At 47.3% G+C, this 18,669-nt stretch overlaps 1 protein-coding gene across 9 annotated transcripts in view; it reads right to left on the reverse strand.

Moving 5' to 3' along the window:
* The window catches only part of TTC7A (tetratricopeptide repeat domain 7A), a 914,714-nt gene that overhangs the window by 578,177 nt on the left and 317,868 nt on the right, over window positions 1-18,669 (reverse strand). For all 9 annotated transcript variants that reach the window (XM_063918709.1, XM_063918713.1, XM_063918708.1 and 6 more), the window contains 2 exons: window positions 4,418-4,578; window positions 2,914-2,977 (listed from right to left, as the gene is read on the reverse strand). In XM_063918709.1, the coding sequence (XP_063774779.1) occupies window positions 2,914-2,977; window positions 4,418-4,578 (225 nt within the window). The remainder of the gene's footprint in view (window positions 1-2,913; window positions 2,978-4,417; window positions 4,579-18,669) is intronic.

Here is an 18,669-nt window from a genome sequence, read left to right on the forward strand (position 1 = left end):
AGGCAGAGAGAAAAGCTTTGCATTATACGTCTCTTCCATGATTACACTATAACATGATTACTCAGTGTGATACGCTACAACGGAGACATTTGGTAATCTATTACTGGTCACAAAATTGTACTCAAGCACTGCTAAGTGCAACATTTATACATAGCAAACATATGTGCTTCTAAATATATCTCCACGGTGATGCTTCTGCTAGCAGGATCCTGTGTGCACTGGGGAAAGCACTGACAATTCCCCCCCTTCTGCCATACTGTGTGATTCTTGCTACTGTCACACCTCAGAAAGGCATATAGGGGGTCATTCCGAGTTGATCGTAGCTGTACTAAATTTAGCACAGCTACGATCATCTTCCCTGACATGCGGGAGGACACCCAGCACAGGGCTAGTCCGCCTGCATGTCATTCCGCTTCCCCCCTCCCCCTCGCACAAATACAAAAGCATTGCGCTTTTGTATTTGTGGAGTAACTCCCGGCCAGCGCAGCTCCTGCGGCAGGCCGGGAGTTGATCGTCGCTGCCAATGGCCGCAGCGGCTGTGTGAGACGTTACGCAGCCGCAGTGGCCTCCCCCCCCCCAACAGTCCAGCCACAGATGCGTTGGCCGGACCGCGCCCCTTAAACGGCGGCGTTAAGCCACCTCCCGCCCAGCGACCGCCTCTGCCTGTCAATGAGGCAGAGGCGATCGCTACTGAACGACGGCTCCGGCATGCGCAATTCCAACCCGATCGCTGCGATAAACAGGGAGTTGATCGTCGCATCCACAAATCAGTGATGTGATCGCAATGCATCACTGTCGGGTATTTGCACGCTGGGCGGCCTTGCCCTGTGCTCTGCGGCACCCAGCATGCCATCGCAGCCAGTTACAGTTTTGCTAAAAGCGCTGAAGCTGAATGAGGGCCACAGTACGCAAACGATGTATTGTTTGCACTTATTCTGTTCTGCATCTCAGCAGGAAACTTCTAGTGACACTGCGGAAGTGACTGCATCACGCAGCTATTAAATACGATCAATACAAAGTGCTTACATTACAATGTAGTTTTCGTATATTTAGAAGTTTGAATAACTGTATGCTCATGACTTCTTTTAATCAGCATAAGAAAAGATTTTCAGATCCATTAAATAAGGAATTGAAGTTTAGTTAGATGTATTGTTTACAGTCCTACCCCAACATTCCCATGATACTGGAACACAAAGGACTTTCTAGAGAGATAAGGGGGGTACACACGGAGAGATCCGTGTTTAAAATCTAAGCAATCTGACTAGATTGTTTAGATTTTAAGCACAAATCTGCCGTGTATGCCCCCCATCGATAGCGATGCGCGACCCCGTGCATCGCTATCGCCGGTGCTAGATTGAGCCTGCATGCACGCTCAATCTAGCAGGTCTCTCACTTCACCGTTGTGTGGAGTGAGCGGCCCCCCTGTCCGTCCGTCCCCTCGCTCAGCACATTGCGCTGTGCTGAGCGAGGGGAGAGATGTGTGCTGAGTGGTCTGTGTTAAGATCGCTCAGCACACATCTCTCCCGTCAGTACCCCCCTATACTCTACAAGAGAAGCCCTGAGGCAATATATGTGGCAGGACAGTACTCATTCCGGAGGACAAAGACCAAAGTATGTGACCTATCACACATCGAGTACTTGGGATGTCCAGACCCTTCAACCTATGAATGATGACCTCTATTGTATAGCTTGTTTTTTTACAATTGTGATGTCATAGCCTTGTATATTCTGAAATAAATAAAACTGTGAATTGGGACCCTGAAGATCACAGAGCGTTGAAGTCTAGGACAGAAATGTTGATACACTTGCGTATTGTATTGGCGGTACTTACATTTTAATATTATGGAATAAATAACTTTTTGTGCTTGGAGACTACATGTTCAGATTGGACTACATCTTTTGTGACTAAGGGGGTCATTCCGAGTTGTTCGCTCGTTATTTTTTTCTCGCAACGGAGCGATTAGTCGCTAATGCGCATGCGCAATGTCCGCAGTGCAACTGCGCCAAGTAAATTTGCTATGCAGTTAGGAATTTTACTCACGGCATTACGAGGTTTTTTCTTCGTTCTGGTGATCGTAATGTGATTGACAGGAAGTGGGTGTTTCTGGGCGGAAACTGGCCGTTTTATGGGTGTGTGTGAAAAAACGCTACCGTTTCTGGGAAAAACGCGGGAGTGGCTGGAGAAACGGAGGAGTGTCTTGGTGTGTTTGTGACGTCAAACCAGGAACGACAAGCACTGAACTGATCGCACTGGCAGAGTAAGTCTCGAGCTACTCAGAAACTGCACAGAGAAGTCTTTTCGCAATATTGCGAATCTTTCATTCGCAATTTTACTATGCTAAGATTCACTCCCAGTAGGCGGCGGCTTAGCGTGTGCAAAGCTGCTAAAAGCAGCTAACGAGCTAACAACTCGGAATGAGGGCCATTAGCCAGCAAATCTAAACTGGGTCGGTCCCATTCATTAGGTATTTTTGCAAAACTATTTACAATGCAACGGATTCATTCATGCCTTATGCTGCAGGAGAATAGTGAGCGTAAGCGTACTGTAAATGACAGTTCAGCCATACCGTCAGGCACGTGAGGGCCTGCTCCCCCTGCTCCAGAATCTCCCACTGGTGGTGTGTGCTACCAATATGCAATACAGAAACACCTCGCCTATATTTAGGTTACCAGTCCATAACGCAGATGTGGACACATATACATGACACATGCTAAACGGCTTCACTGCAATTACGCTGCGTTCACACCAGCAAATATTACTCTGCAGACGAGCAGTGTACTTGTGCATGACCTGGACTGCAGCCACGCAGCACGTGTCACTTGGATGTGTCTGGATTTCGTATCAAGAGTGGAAGCCACGCTGTTGAATGACATAAAAATAATAATCTTTTCGGCTGTGCCCTTGTGGCTTACCATTGATTCGCTGATCAAGAGAAGCAGTAGAGCCTCCTCAATGTTGTCCTTCGGGCAATACAGGCTAAAAACAGACACAAGAGGAGAATGAGGTTATATGCTGGGCTCTAAACGAGTGTAACATTGACAGAGCAGTAACAGAAAGCAGGACATGCATGATTCATGCGCCACCTAATACCTTCACTGGGCTCCACATAAGTATTACCTCTTACGGCATATACTGTATTATTTACTTCCATCCTTATTGGGTCTTTCTTGTGCAAAATGTTAATGTATGCAGGGATGACATTAAGGCAAATTCCGATAGGTTATTAGGACAAAAATGTATGCAAAGTGGTTTCAATTACAAGAAATTAAGCTCCACTGGCAGAGTCAAAATCCTCTAAAATACTGTTAACATAGGCTTACCATACTATCCCTTCAAACCAGGACACCTAAGATTTACACAGGTTCTGCGGCTGCTGACTACAAGCCTCAGTTTCATCTGGTTTTAATCAGCCACAGAACCTGTGTAATCCATGAGCGTCCCAGTTTAAAGGGATGGTATGGTAACATAACAAGTGGCCATTCAGTGCATTCTATAGACCAGTGCTAATACAGGATATTCACTCTCGTTAGAGCTCATCAGTGTGGGTCAGATTCCTGTTCAGCCTGCGAAGTGCTACTGAGGTGGCCCCACTGAATCAATGGATTAAATATAACAAAATCTGCTGGGGTAACAATGCTATGTGTGTTCAGGGTGGGGTGGACCATACTTGCCTACCTGACCCTCTCCATGAGGGAGAAAATGCTCTGTTCCTGGACTTTCCTGGTAATGGCCCTCATTCCGAGTTGTTCGCTCGCTAGCTGCTTTTAGCAGCATTGCACACGCTAGGCCGCCGCCCTCTGGGGGTGTATCTTACCTTAGCAGAATTGTGAATGAAAGATTAGCAGAATTGCGAATAGAAAATTCTTAGCAGTTTCTGAGTAGCTCGAGACTTACTCCTACATTGCGATCAGCTCAGCCCGTTTCGTTCCTGGTTTGACGTCACAAACACGCCCTGCATTCGGCCAGCCACTCCCCCGTTTCTCCAGACACTCCCGCGTTTTATTCTGGCACGCCTGCGTTTTTCCGCACACTCCCAGAAAACGGTCAGTTTCCGCCCAGAAACACCCACTTCCTGTCAATCACACTCCGATCACTTCAACGATGAAAATTCTTTGTTCGGACGTGAGTAAATCTACTAAGTTTTGTGCATGCGCATTTTTGCCTTAATCGCTCCGTTGCGAAAATCGTCAACGAGCGAACAACTCGGAAATGACCCCCAATGTATGATTGCCATCACCTGTGGTGAAACACTTTTCTTATCAATTAACTGGCTCACCCCAGGTGATAGCAATCATACATTACCAGGAAAGTCCAGGAATAGAGCATGGAGAGGGTCAGGTAGGCAAGTATGGGGTGGACCGGGATGGGGGAAGGGGTGGGGGGATTGGGATGGGGGGGGGTGTGGAGGTTCCTTACTGGTCTCCTGAATGAATCTGCGGTTTTTGGCTGAGAATGTTGTAAGGAAATGAACTCTCTCTTCTGTTCCTTTGTTCGGGCAGAGGACTATTCAAGGGACACCAGTAGCAGTTTTCACTTAAGGAATGAAGAAGAACTTCAGCCAGTTGCCTGGTCATTGCCTGAAAAACAATAATAAAAAATATATATATATTAAAATTAGGAAAACAAATGTATGCTGTGTTATCTGTTGATCTTGGAATAACCTGCGTTGCCCATTTACTTTCTGCAAGCAAATTACCATGTTTAGAGGATTGCATTCTATGGAACCTCAACCCTGACTAAGGGGCATATTCCACATATAAACCACAGGGCTTTTTTAGGTAAGGTACGAATAGAAATCCGGGGTAATTAAGGCTTTCTGACTTCACCAAGGCCACAGAGAGTGTGCTGACCCATAGTTAACCAGAATCTATGGGTTAACGCACATTGGGGGTCATTCAGACCTGATGACACGTTACATTTTTTCGCTGCGCTGCGATCAGGTCAGAACTGCGCATGCGTATGCACCGCAATGTGCAGGCGCGTTGTACGGGTGCAAAGCGGATCATTGCTGTGCGATGGGTTTTACGAAGAATCCATTCGCACAGCCGATCGCAAGGAGATTGACAGGAAGAAGACATTTGTGGGTGGTAACTGACTGTTTTCTGAAAGTGTTTGGAAAAACGCAGGCGTGTCCAAGCACTTGCAGGGCGGGTGTCTGACGTCAATTCCAGGCCCGGACAGGCTGAAGTGATTGCAGCGGCTAAGCAAGTTCTGGACAACTCAGAAACTGCACAAAACTTTTTTGTAATGCTTGGCTGCACATACGATCGCACACTTGCAAAGCAAAAATACACTTCCTTATAGGGGGCGACTATCTGATCGCAGCGCTGCAAAAAAATAGCTAGCGAGTGATCAGGTCTGAATGACCCCCATTATCTGTGGGCTTACCTCCAGAGGAAATGGGCTTTAAACTGAATAGCTCGGGGCATTAAAGGCTATCCTCCCGCGGTAAGCCACGCATCCAATATGCTCGTAGGCCTCCGAAAACTCTTGTCGCTCCAACATACTGTTTTGGTGGCAGATGTATCATATCCCGAAGTATAAATGCGGTGGATATGAGACATAGGACATGGGTTCAGGTAAGAGCCGTCCCGGCAAAGACCTGGAAGCAGAGTGATAGCTTATAGGTTTAGCGTTGGTGTCTGTAATGGACATGCATGGAGCATACGTCATCAAAGGCATTCTCCCGTGCTTGCTAAATCCGAAAGCACAGCAACATATGGGGGCTGTTTTACCATCATAAATCCTGGGTATCGTCAATACTGTATATAGAACAAAGAACCACATATCAACTATAAAGGTGCTAGAGTGGTGATCTGGGATTGGTTTGTAGCCACACTGTACCCTGCAGGCCACCTTGAACTCCTATTTTACATCACTGAATTATGCAACATGACAATGAGCATTATCACAGGGCAATTCCAACCAAAAGTGGACATGGGTCATGAAAAAAAAAAAGTTTGAATAGTCAAAAAATTAATTTCCCAGTGCATCATTCATAGGCCCTCATTCCGAGTTGTTCGCTCGCTAGCTGCTTTTAGCAGCATTGCACACGCTAAGCCGCCGCCTACTGGGAGTGAATCTTAGCATAGTAGAATTGCGAACGCAAGATTAGCAGAATTGCGAATAGAAATTTCTTTGCAGTTTCTGAGTAGCTCGAGACTTACTCTGCCACTGCGATCAGTTCAGTCAGTTTCGTTCCTGGTTTGACGTCACAAACACACCCAGCGTTCACCCAGACACTCCCCCATTTCTCCAGACACTCCCGCGTTTTTCCCAGAAATGGCTGCGTTTTTTCGCACACACCCATAAAACGGCCAGTTTCCGCCCAGAAACACCCACTTCCTGTCAATCACACTCCGATCACCAGAACAAAGAAATTTCTACATAAAGCCGTGAGTAAAATACCAAACTTATTAGCAAATTTACTTGGCGTAGACGCACTGCGAACATTGCGCATGCGCATTAGCGACTAATCGCTCCGTTGCGAGAAAAAAATAACGAGCGAACAACTCGGAATTAGGGCCATAGTCTATAGTAGTTTAAAAATGGGTTGGTTACAGCGTGTCACATGACATGCTGCCATTTTGTCTGATTTCAGTAATGGCTACCAGGCATTAGGCAGACACTGATTGTGACCATTGTTGCTGTTTTTTGAAAACAAAGGTAAGAAACTTGGATTATTGTAGTGTATAACAAAAGTTGAGGACACGTACTGTCAGAAATTATATGTTAATATAGTCAGTGTTTCATGTGGTTTTATGTGAAAGAGCTAAAACAAAGATGATGAAATATGGGTGGTCATTCCGAGTTGATCACAAGTAGCAACTTTTTGCTGCTTGTGCGATCAACTTGACGCTGCCTATGGGGGAGTGTATTTTAGCATAACAGGGCTGCGATCGATTGTGCAGCCCTGCTATGCTAAAAAAGTTTCCTGCAAAACGAGACCAGCCCTGTACCTACTTACCTAGTGCGATGGATCCAGCGATGAAGGTCCCGGCTGTGATGTCAGACATCCGCCCTCAAAACGCCTGGACACGCCTGCGTTCGCCTTACCACACCCGGGAAACGGTGAGTAGAACCCCGATCCCCCTTCCCGCTGTCAATCTTCTTACGATCGGGCCTGCGATCGCTTTTTTCGGTTCTGGCGTTGTTGCCCGGCGACGGCAGCAACACGCGTGTGCAATGCGGGCGCCACGCAGCTGCAGTTCTGACCCGTTCGCACCGCAGCGAAGAACCGCTGCGTGCGAACGGGTCAGAATGACCCCACTGGTAACCATCTGAAAACATTGTTAGAAAGGTACATGACCCTGTACCAGTTAATGCAAGGGGCCTTTTTTCATTTCCTGATTAATGTATTTGATGGTTACGTTGTGATGATTATTGGGTTATCTGTTACACATACATTCCATTTAATATTGCCAAGGTAATAAGAATGACTTTCCAGAAAACTGTACTAAAACAATCTGTGCGGTTTATGCTTTATTGTAAAAAAGTATGGAATAAATATCTGTTGCAGTTTCATCAGCAATTACCATGTCTTTTCCTGGTTACGTCCGTTCCATTTAAACAACGTATTTATTTACAACAGACAACACTGGTGAGGCTTGTTCACACATCATATTTTTATTCACCAGTGGTAGATACAATTGTGGTAACATTTGCTTCTTTATGTACATTTTAAATTTGAAGCAATCCAGGTGTTTATCACAAACATAGTATCTGAGAGTTACATCCATTACTTTGGAACTGCCCCACATCAGCAAATCTACAACTATTGCAAAATAACTGATAAAGAACTATAAAGTTTTTGAATGACCTAATCAGAGTCCAGACCTCAAATCCATTTACACGCTGTGGCAGAAGAACAAATGCCCTTAATTCGTGATTTAAGCAGGATGGGTCCAAAGTTATTCAAATGTCCGAGGTTGATAAACTCATACAGGAAATGATTACACTACATCAGAGCTAGATGACTGATGCTTATGTTCTGATACATAATAATAAAGATTTGAAAAAAGGTTGTGCTTTCTGTTTCACATGACTGTGTCACGTGGACTACAGTGAGCTATGGGCTACCTGGTGGTTCTTGGAGACGCTTACGCAATTACCCTTGCCCAGCAGTCTTTTAGCCTCCTGCAATGCTAGACTTCTCCTACAGCAACCTCCTTTCCAGGCTGAATTAGGTCCACCCCGTACTCAGATGCCCCCAGGTTTTATGTATGGACACGGCGGCTATTGGAGGCTGGGCAAGAGTAAACTGCAGTACGGTGAGACGTTCACTGACACCACCTAGATACCGCTGCACTAAACACAGGGCAGAGAGAAATAACCGAATGCCCATGAGAGCAACAATGCACAGGTGGAATATAAGGGTTCATTCCGAGTTGATCGTAGCTGTGCTAAATTTAGCACAGCTACGATCAGGCACTCAGACATGCGGGGGGGACACCCAGCACAGGGCTAGTCCGCCTCGCATGTCAGTGCCACCCCCCCTCCCACAGAAATGCAAAAGCATTGCACAGCGGCGATGCTTTTGCATTTCAGGAGTAACTCCCGGCCAGCGCAGCTCCAGCGGCTGGCCGGGAGAACCTTCTCGCTGCCCGGGAAGCAGCGGCTGCGTGTGACATCACGCAGCCGCCGCGGCCTGCCCCCCCCCCCAATGGTCCAGCCACGCCTTTGTTGGCCGGACCGCGCCCCCTCCCGCCCAGCAACCACCTCTGCCTGTCAATCAGGCAGAGGCGATCGCTACAATACAACAGCCGCTGGCCACCCAACATGCGTTGGCGCACTGCGGCGCCGGCGCATGCGCAGATCCGACCCGGTCACTGCACTGCGAAAAACTGCAGCGAGCGATCGGGTCGGAATGACCCCAATAATCTTAACACAATCAATATGTATATGCAACAATGCACTGGGTGTTATTAGCAACAAGACTGTATATACATGCAACAATGCACAGGATGGTATAAATAATGAATAAATGCAAAGGCAAAAATCTTTGTACCGTTCCACACAAAACCTGAACCCAAGGCTAGCTGGATCCGATCAGGAAATCAGTCAGGGTCTCAGAATCACGGCTGCTTCACAGGCTGACAGGTTCTCACTTAAAGCAGGAACTATCACCAGCGATTTGGGGAGTGAACTGGAAGTGCATATAAATGCCCTCCAACCAATCAGAATTCTAACTGCAAACTACGTAACCTATTTCCTAAGCAACAGGGAATGCTGTCTGCCAGCGGCATCCCTGTAGCTAGGAGTCCGGAGGCTCCCAGCGTCAGCCTGATTCTAGGCACCAGGCAGGGACCAGGAGACCTTGTGCCTGGCGTCCGCCTGTTGCTAGGCGCCGGATGGGGGTCAGCGGGAGGTGCAGCAGTCCGGCTCCTGGGCAACGGCCGGGACACACGCCTCCTGGTGCTAACAGACTGTACAGGTGGCGGCCGCACTGCCGACTATTTGGTGGTCACATGAGCAACGGGATCTCAAGCGGGACCTCTGTACCTATCTGTGTTTGTGGTCTTCAGCCGATGACATTTTTCAGGCAGCCAATGATGGAAGATACAACCACTAGGGGTGACAAACTGAGTGATGCTAGTCCATTGTGTTGAAAGCGATTTAAAAGAAGTATATATTTAAAATATATCCTACATTCTATTATCCGGAACTTCTTTGGTTTAATTATTTTTAGAGAATTCTGGCTAGGGTGCTCATGGTCTTTTAAAATCACCCTTATATATACACACACACACACACACACACACACACACACACACGTACTTTTTTGGTGTCAATTACAAGACAGAGGGGTCTATTCATGAAGCAGTGAAAAGTGTGGAGAAGTGAGCCTGTGGAGAAGTTGCTCATGGCAACCAATCAGCTGCTCCGTACAACTGTATAGTATGCAAATTATAAATGTTACTTCAATGCTGATTGGTTGCCGTGGGTAACTTCTTCACTGGCTCACTTCTCCACACTTTGCACTGCTTCATGAATAGACCCCTAAATCTGTACATTAGTTGCCCCCTCTCCATCCAGCTCATTCCAGCATTTACAGAAACTGCAAGAGATTAGCGCCATTTAGCTAGTATTGCATATTACCACAATCCATAGCTCGTAGTAGCCTAAACTTTAATTTCAGCTCAAGACAATAAGCAGTTCTGCATGGAAAGTCCACCAGGGGACCACTTTCCCAAGTACAAGTATTCCAAATTATACAAAATAGCTTTTTTAGTATCATTTAAATAAGAATAGCTCTGGGTGATAACTGTCAGGAGAAAAGGCTAGCTAATACACGGTTTCCTTACATCGGGAAGTTTAAGTCAATTAAGTATCTGGCTGGGAGAAATGCTTTAAATGGTGATAACGTGTCAAATGAATTCTCAATGAAATACGGAAGCATGGGGATGGTGAGTAGGGTGGTAAAAGGGCCACATGCAGAAATCAGGGCCTATACCAGGCTGAGTAGTACAGCAGGTAAAACTCCTATATAATAAATGGCTAACGCTGCTCCTCACCTCTAAAGGGGCACTACAAATGTTATTGCACACCGGCGGCCACTAGCTGGCGCCTGATGGAGCAATTTAAGTGTTGCTCCATTCGGGCGCGCATAACCGCAAGTGCTGACATTACTGTTGTGTTGTTCCATCATTATGTTATGTTGTCCCGACACATAAATACAAACACTGCTGCAGGGTGACAATCCCTAAAGAGCTCTGTCCTAGAACATGGAGATTTTTCCCAGGTACATATTTTTCCGTGGTTTACAAGAGTCTACAGGACTCCTAAGGGTATATTTAGTAAGCAGCGTCTTTCCAAATCCGCCGATTGTTCTGCTGGTTGTTGCATTTCAATAGCATTTGCGTTTGAAGGAGAAATATATCACACCTTCTAAGGCCGTAAAGTTTCCCAACCTCGGTCCTCAAGCCACACTAAAGGGCCCTACACATATAAAGATCCGCCGCCGAGCAGCCCAACGGCGGATACGGCCGACGGGCGACCCATCGGCGGGGGTGCAGTGACGGAGGGAGTGAAGTTTCTTCACTCCCCCCGTCACCTGGCTCCATACAAGTGCAGGCAAATATGGACGAGATCGTCCATATTGGCCTGCATGCACAGCCGACGGAGCACCAGCGATGAACGAGCGCGGGACCGGGCATCGTTCATCACCGGTGACTCCACACTCAAAGATATAAACGGTATCTCGTTCAATAATGAACGAGATTGTTCATATCTTTGAGGGTTATCGGCCAGTGTGTAGGGCCTTTAACAGTCCAGGTTTTATGCATCTCCATGCTTGTGCACAGATGGTTAAATCAAAATAACTGAGGTACTAATTAAAACTAAAACCAAGACTGTAAGAATGCCTTGAGGACCAAGGTTCGGAAATACTGTTCTAAATATTTGAGAAGCTGAAAAGTTGCTGTTGTCCATAGCAACCAAGTAGCTAAACTTCTCAACCGCTGATATACACCCACACTTACCAAACCCGTTAATAACACTTATCTATATCTAAAACAAAGAAACTGAGGGTGAGTTTTATCAAATACTGGAGAAAGATAAAGCAGAGAGAGATAAAGTACCAACCAATCAGCTTCTGTCTTTTTTTTTTTTTTTTAACAGCCTATAAAATAATAGTGTAGGCTGGTACTTTATCTCTCCACGTTATCTCTCTCCAATATTTGATAAATCTTCCCCTTAGACATAATTGGTGAGGAAGGGTCAAATTTATTTATTTATAAAGAATTGATAAAGTATGGTGGAGAAGAAAGACCAGCCCCATACCTACAATCAATATCCCGACGGTCAAAATCCCAACAACAATCGAGAGACAGTCAAAATCCCGACAAGGTCAAAATACCGACATTTAAAATATCGACAAGGTCAGAATACCGACGTTTAAAATGTCGACATGTCAAAAAGCCGACGCAAGCTTTTCATTGTTTTGGGGGTGTATGTTGACATATGTTGACATGGACACCGTATAAGTGTACCGCATCCCCTCGCATGGCGAGCGGTTTCGGGCATGGTGCTATATTCCCCCTCCAGGTCCACTGGGATGGTAAAGTATGAACAAGTCGGTTTCAATAAAATAAATCATGAAAAACCCACGTCGACTTTTTGACCTGTCCACATTTTAAATGTCGGTACTTTGACCTTGTCAGTATTTTAAATGTCGGTATTTTGACCTTGTCGGGATTTTGACCGTCGGTCAATGGTTGTCAGGATTTTGTCCGTCGGGATTTTGATTGTAGGTAAATTGACCGCATCCCCTCATAGTATGCCATCTGCCCATCACACAGCACTCAAAGTATCTAAACACGGATGAGAGGTCGTCAGTCAATAGGTCGACCACATATGGTCGACATGCATTAGTTGAACAGGTACAAAATGTTGACATGGTCAAAAGATCAACATGTAAAAGGTAGACAGTGCTTAAAGTCGACAGGTTCAATGGTCGACACACATATAGTCAACACATTGTATTAAACATAGGATAATAGTAACCTGTTCCGCGTGCAGCAGTAGCGGAGCGATACACCTTTACCACGTGAGTGGACGCAGTACACTAATTGAGGACACATGTGGCTCAACATAGACAATGACGCTCAAAAAACGAAAGAAAAAAAGAGCCAACCTTTTTTTGTGTCAACCTTTTGACCCTGCTGACCTTTTGTATTGCCCTCCTTTTACACGTCGACCTACTGACCCCATTGACCTTTTGAGCCTGTTGACCTGGGATGTAATGGCGTCCAAGATCGCTGGAGTTATGAGATGTTGAACGATCTTGGATGTTTTGGATAATAAATAAAAATAAAACAATTTGCTTGAGTGTGCAAGTCTGAATGTATATACAGAAAAAGTATCATATTCGCCGACCTCCTGGCTGCCCCCTAGTCTAGTATTGTGCTGCGATTCAGCACGAAACGCGCCAAGGCCCGTCTGGACCGCACACTTTCGCTCGGTAAGTGGGTGGCTGCGGGCAGGTGGCAGCCAACTCTGGGAGACTTGCCCACTGATTTTTGGGAGCCTCCTGGCCGTTCTGGGGGAGTAGGCGACTCTGGTGTACTTTGAATGTACTTTTAAATATAAAAACACACTTCTGCGGAGCCAATTTCCTGTATTAAGTTGGTCCAAAAAAAAGAAGAAGATAAAACTTCCAGAGAAATCCCAATTAAGTATGAATCCCCTGCTCAGTAAAGGATTGCTACACAGAAACATATGTTCAGTTAGAGAAGAAAAAAAATAATGAATTTTCCTGTATTACTGTACAATCTGTTCCATAATTAGAATGACTGTAACTGAAGTGCTAAGACCATTTTATTCTACACATATGAGCGTGCGTTAATACATTAAGGGCCTAATTCAGATCTGATCGCTAGCAGGCAATTTTTGCACTGCTGCAATCACAAAGTCGCCGCCTACAGGGGGAGTGTATTTTGGCCCTCATTCCGAGTTGATCGCTCGCTAGCTGCTTTTAGCAGCCGTGCAAACGCTAGGTCGCCGCCCTCTGGGAGTTTATCTTAGCTCAGCAGAAGTGCGACCGAAAGATTAGCAGTTCTGCTACTTAAAAATTTCATGCAGTTTCAGAGTGGCTCGATACTTACTCCTAGTTTGCGATAACTGCAGTCTGTTTAATTCCTGGCTTGACGTCACAAACACGCCCTGCGTTCGGCCAGCCACTCCCCCGTTTCTCCAGCCACTCCTGCGTTTTTACCTGGCTCGCCTGTGATTTTTAGCACACTCCCTGAAAACGCTGAGTTGCCGCCCAGAAACACCCACTTCCTGTCAATCAAACAACGAACACTCGAGCAACTGAAAAGCGTCGCTCGAGCTTGTGTAAAACTACAAAGTTTTGTGTGAAAGTACTTAGCGCATGCGCAGAAATGCCATTTTTTAGCCTGATCGCTACGCTACGAAAATCGTCAGCGAGCGATCAACTCGGAATGAGGGCCTTTATCTGTGCAAGTGTGCGATCACATGTGTAGCAGAGCTGTACAAACAGATTTTGTGCAGTCTCTGCGCAGCCCAGGACTTACTCAGCCGATGCGATCACTTCAGCCTGTCCAGGACCGGAATTGACGTCATTAACCCTCCCTGCAAACGCATGAACACGCCTGCGTTTTTCCAACCACTCCCAGAAAACGGTGAGTTGACACCCACAAACGGCTTCTCCCTGTCAATCTCCTTGCGAACGCCTGTGCAAACGGATCCTTTGCACAAACCCATCGCTGAACGGCGATCCGCTTTGTACCCGTGTGACGCGCCTGCGCGTTGCGGTGCATACGCATGCGCAGTTTGGACCTGATCGTCTGCTGTACGAAAATGCAGCCTAGCGATTTGCTATGAATTACCCCCTAAGTTCATTACACAGGCAGTGACTGTGTCTATATACACCCATTCCCCGCTATAGCCTCAATATCACCGGGTCACATAGCCCGCAGCACATCAGCATTACAGCCAATGTCACAACGCATTCTGTTCACCAGAGACATTCATGAGGCCGAGAAATAAATCACGTTATTTAAGACGTACTTAATGTCCTACGGGACCGCTCAGTGGAGGGTATAAAGTCATGCTGTATTTCTGTTCATAACTTTACTCATCTTATCCAACTGCTGTTGGTCCACATTTATACCACTTTCACACATAAACCCCCGGCTTATATCCAGATCAGACCCCGGACGCTGAACAATGGTTGAAGTCGGAGTTACAGTACTTACCCCCTTTCACACCTGGGTGACGGAACTGCGTTATTCTCAGGTCGTCACCCCTCACACCGCACTGGTTCTTCCACTGACACGGGTCTTCCATCTCACAGTGGGTACTTAGGGATGATGTCATCAACAATCGCTACTGTCCCCAACCAATCAACTCCTTTCAGGCACGACCGGGATCATCATGACCAGAGTCATGCCTTTCAGACTGCAGGTGACCCAGGTCGGTCCCAGGAATACCCCTGGTTCCAAGCAGGGTCATGGACCAGTGACATCCGACCCGGGTCTGTGCACACATAGTTGAGACCCTGGTCGAGCCGCAAGCCCCGGCAAAAACCAGGGTCGACAGGGTATGTGTGAAAGAGGTACTATTGTCCCAGGGATGGTATAAGAGAGTAGGGGGCCAGGATCCATGCAGTACGGGGCCCCTCCTCTCTACTGCGCATGCACAAGTCTCTGGGAAAATGGCCACAGTATCACTTTCACTGTGTTTTCTGCTGACACTGTAGTGCCGACGCAGGACTCCATAAAGCTGTGCGAATTGGGCCTATGTGCATCCATTATAGATGCATCAATGTACCTTAGACAATGGGGGTCATTCCGAGTTGATCGTAGCTGTGCTAAATTTAGCACAGCTACGATCATCTTCCCTGACATGCGGGGGGACGCCCAGCATAGGGCTAGTCTGCCCTGCATGTAAGTCCGGCCCCTGCACAGAAGTGCAAAGGCATCACACAGCGGCGATGCCTTTGCACTTCAAGAGTAGCTCCCGGCCAGCGCAGTTTTAGCGTGCTGGCCGGGAGCTACTCATCGCTCCCCGTCTCGCAGCGGCTGCGTGTGACGTCACGCAGCCGCTGCGGCCCGCCCCCCGTTCGGTCCGGCCACGCCTGCGTTGGCCGGACCAAACCCACGAAACTGCGGCCAAACGCCGCCATTCCACCCCCACCCGCCCAGCGATCGCCTTTGCCTGTCAATCAGGCAGAGGCGATCGCATTCCTGCTACGGCCTTCGGCCGTCTGGCATGCGCCGGCGCGCAGCAGGGACCCGTTCGCTCTGCTGCGTTAAAACGCAGCGAGCGAACGGGTCAGAATGATCCCCAATAAATGATAGGGTAAATGTAACAGCCTACGAGTCTCTAGATTCCAAGGGGTAAATTTACTAAGATGGGAGTTCTATTTAAGATGGGATGTTGCCCATAGCAACCAATCAGATTCCAGGTATTATCTTCTAGAAGGTGCTAGATAAATGCGAAGCAGAATCTGATTGGTTGCTATGGGCAACATCCCATCTTAAATAGAACTCCCGTCTTAGTAAATTTACCTCCAAGAATCTAAAAAGCCAAGCCAGGTTGGTCATCATGATAATACAATTCCATTGCATGATATTTTGGCGTAGGACACAACAAATACCCAACAAGATTTACGATTGCAGCTTGCAGTTTAAAAAAAAAAAAGTCTATGTGGAATTGCAGCTTTAAACAAAAAAACAACGAAAAAAACCTAATCATTTTTGCTGCAATAAACAAGAAGGGAAATTGACAGTGAGAACTAACATTGTCTGAACCAATAAAGTGTAATACAAACCAGGGGAGAGATGGTAGTGTCTGGCCTAGGGGAAACGTGATCCACAGACCAGAGCATTCCTTACATATACAGTACACAGCACACAGCACAGTATACAGCTGTTATGGTATGGAATGTATGTAACTTATGCTCAGAAGGCATTGTATAGTTTCTGCAACGTTATTACTGTTATACCAATTTCATTGTGTGACTGCTGTTATTATCTACCTGGATAGAATCCTATTTATACCCCTTTTCCACTGCCCCTAAAACCCGGGTTATTGTTGCGGCTCAATGGAAAAGGGTTAATCCAGGTCCAATGACCAAGGAATCCAAGCCGGCTAGCTTGCAGGGTTGGTCCCTGTCGGTTAAGAGGTAGTGTAAACGGATAAGCCAGGTCTTCCAACCCGGCTACTGTTTACAGCATGGGGGGGGGGGGGGTGGCAACGCACCTGCCTGCTTTCTGCAGCGATGACACACTCCAGGGGCGGGGCCAGTGATGTCAGGGGGCGGAGCCGGAGTCTCTACTGCAGCTGAGACAATAGGCGCCACTGCACCCGTGTGCAGTGTAAACAGCTCCTACCCAGGCGTTATCCGGGTAGGAGTCGCGGTGGAAATGGGGATGTCCCGGGTCTGACTCAGTTTGGAACTGTGTTCCAAATCACGGGTCAGACCCGGAACTTTGGTGGAAAAGAGACATTAGCAATGGTCCCGATTTCCTGGATCAGTTCTGGGATTTCTCTCTCCTAGAAACTTCTCAACCTCAGAACTTTAACAGTTTACTAAAGAGAATAGTTGCCTATAGTAACCAATTAGCATCTAGCAATCACTTTATAGAATGTACTTGATAAATACTACTGTATTGGTTGCTATGGGCAACTTCTCCACTTGTCATTAGAAGGTTTGATACATCTCCACGCTTTCTGGAGTAGAAAAGATGCTGCTCCGTAAATATAGCTCTCAATCCTGATCAACATTTTATCTATTACATAATCAGGGAAAACCTGGGAAATCTACTAATTGGGGGTATATACTGAGTATCAGCCAAACGCAGGAACACTGCCTTGACCCCAGGTGGCGCTTGGCATGAGGGCTGAGTGCCCTGCTGAGTACTGGAATACCGACACAGCTCTGAAACCCAACGTTGGGATCCCGACAGCCAGAATCCCAAACATAAGTATAAGGGGGAGGATTAGGGTTAGGTTGCGGGAGGGGAAGGTTAGGGTTAGGCTGCTGGAGGGGAGAGTTAGATTAGGGTGCGGGTGGGGAGGGTTAGGCTGCAGGAGGTGAGGGTTAGGGTTGGGCACTAGGGGGAGGGTTAGGGATAGGCTGTGGGAGGGAAGGGTTAGGATTAGGCTGCAGGTGCGGAGGGTTAGGGTTAGGCACTAGGGGGAGGGTTAGGGTTAGACTGCAGGAGAGGAGGGTTAAGGTTAGGCACTAGGGGGATGGTTAGGGTTAGGCTGAGGGAGGGGAGGGTTAGGCACTAGGGGAAGGGTCAGGATTAGGCTGGGGGAGGGGAGGGTTAAGGTTAGGCACTAGGGGGATGGTTAGGGTTAGGCTGAGGGAGGGGAGGGTTAGGCACTAGGGGAAGGGTCAGGGTTAGGCTGGGGGAGGGGAGGGTTAGGCACTAGGGGAAGGGTTAGGCTCCGGGAGGGGTGGGTTAGGGTTAGATACTAGGGGAAGTGTTAGGGTTAGGCTGTGGGAAGGAAGGGTTAGGTACTAGGGGAATGGTTAGGGTTAGGCTAGTAGATAAATGCTGATTGGTTGCCATGGGCAACTTCTACAATGGTTCACTTCTCCACTCTTTCCAATGCCTGATACATCATCCCCAGAATGCTGTGCTTGCCATTATCAGGCCCATGGCTTATCAGGCCCATAGCGAATCAGGCCCATAGTGAATCAGGCCCATAGCGAATCAAGCCTATAGCGTATCAGGCCCATAGCAAATCAGGCCCATAGGGAATCAGGCCCATAGCGAATCAGGCCCATAGCGAATCAGGCCCATAGCGAATCAGGCCCATAGCGTATCAGGCCCATAGCGTATCAGGCCCATAGTGAATTAGGCCCATAGCGTATCAGGCCCATAGCGTATCAGGCCCATAGCGAATCAGGCCCATAGCGAATCAGACCCATAGCTTATCAGGCCCATAGCGAATCAGGCCTATAGCGAATCAGGCCCATAGCGTATCAGGCCCATAGCGAATTAGGCCTATAGCAAATCAGGCCCATAGCGTATCGGGCCCATAGCGTATCAGGCCCATAGCGAATCAGACCATAGCTTATCAGGTCCATAGCGAATCAGAACCATAGCGAATGAGGACCATAGCGAAACAGGCCCATAGCAAATCAGGCCCATAGCGTATCAGGCCCATAGTGTATCAGGCCCATAGCG

Source organism: Pseudophryne corroboree, chromosome 4 (assembly GCF_028390025.1).
Source record: "Pseudophryne corroboree isolate aPseCor3 chromosome 4, aPseCor3.hap2, whole genome shotgun sequence".
NCBI lineage: Eukaryota > Metazoa > Chordata > Amphibia > Anura > Myobatrachidae > Pseudophryne > Pseudophryne corroboree.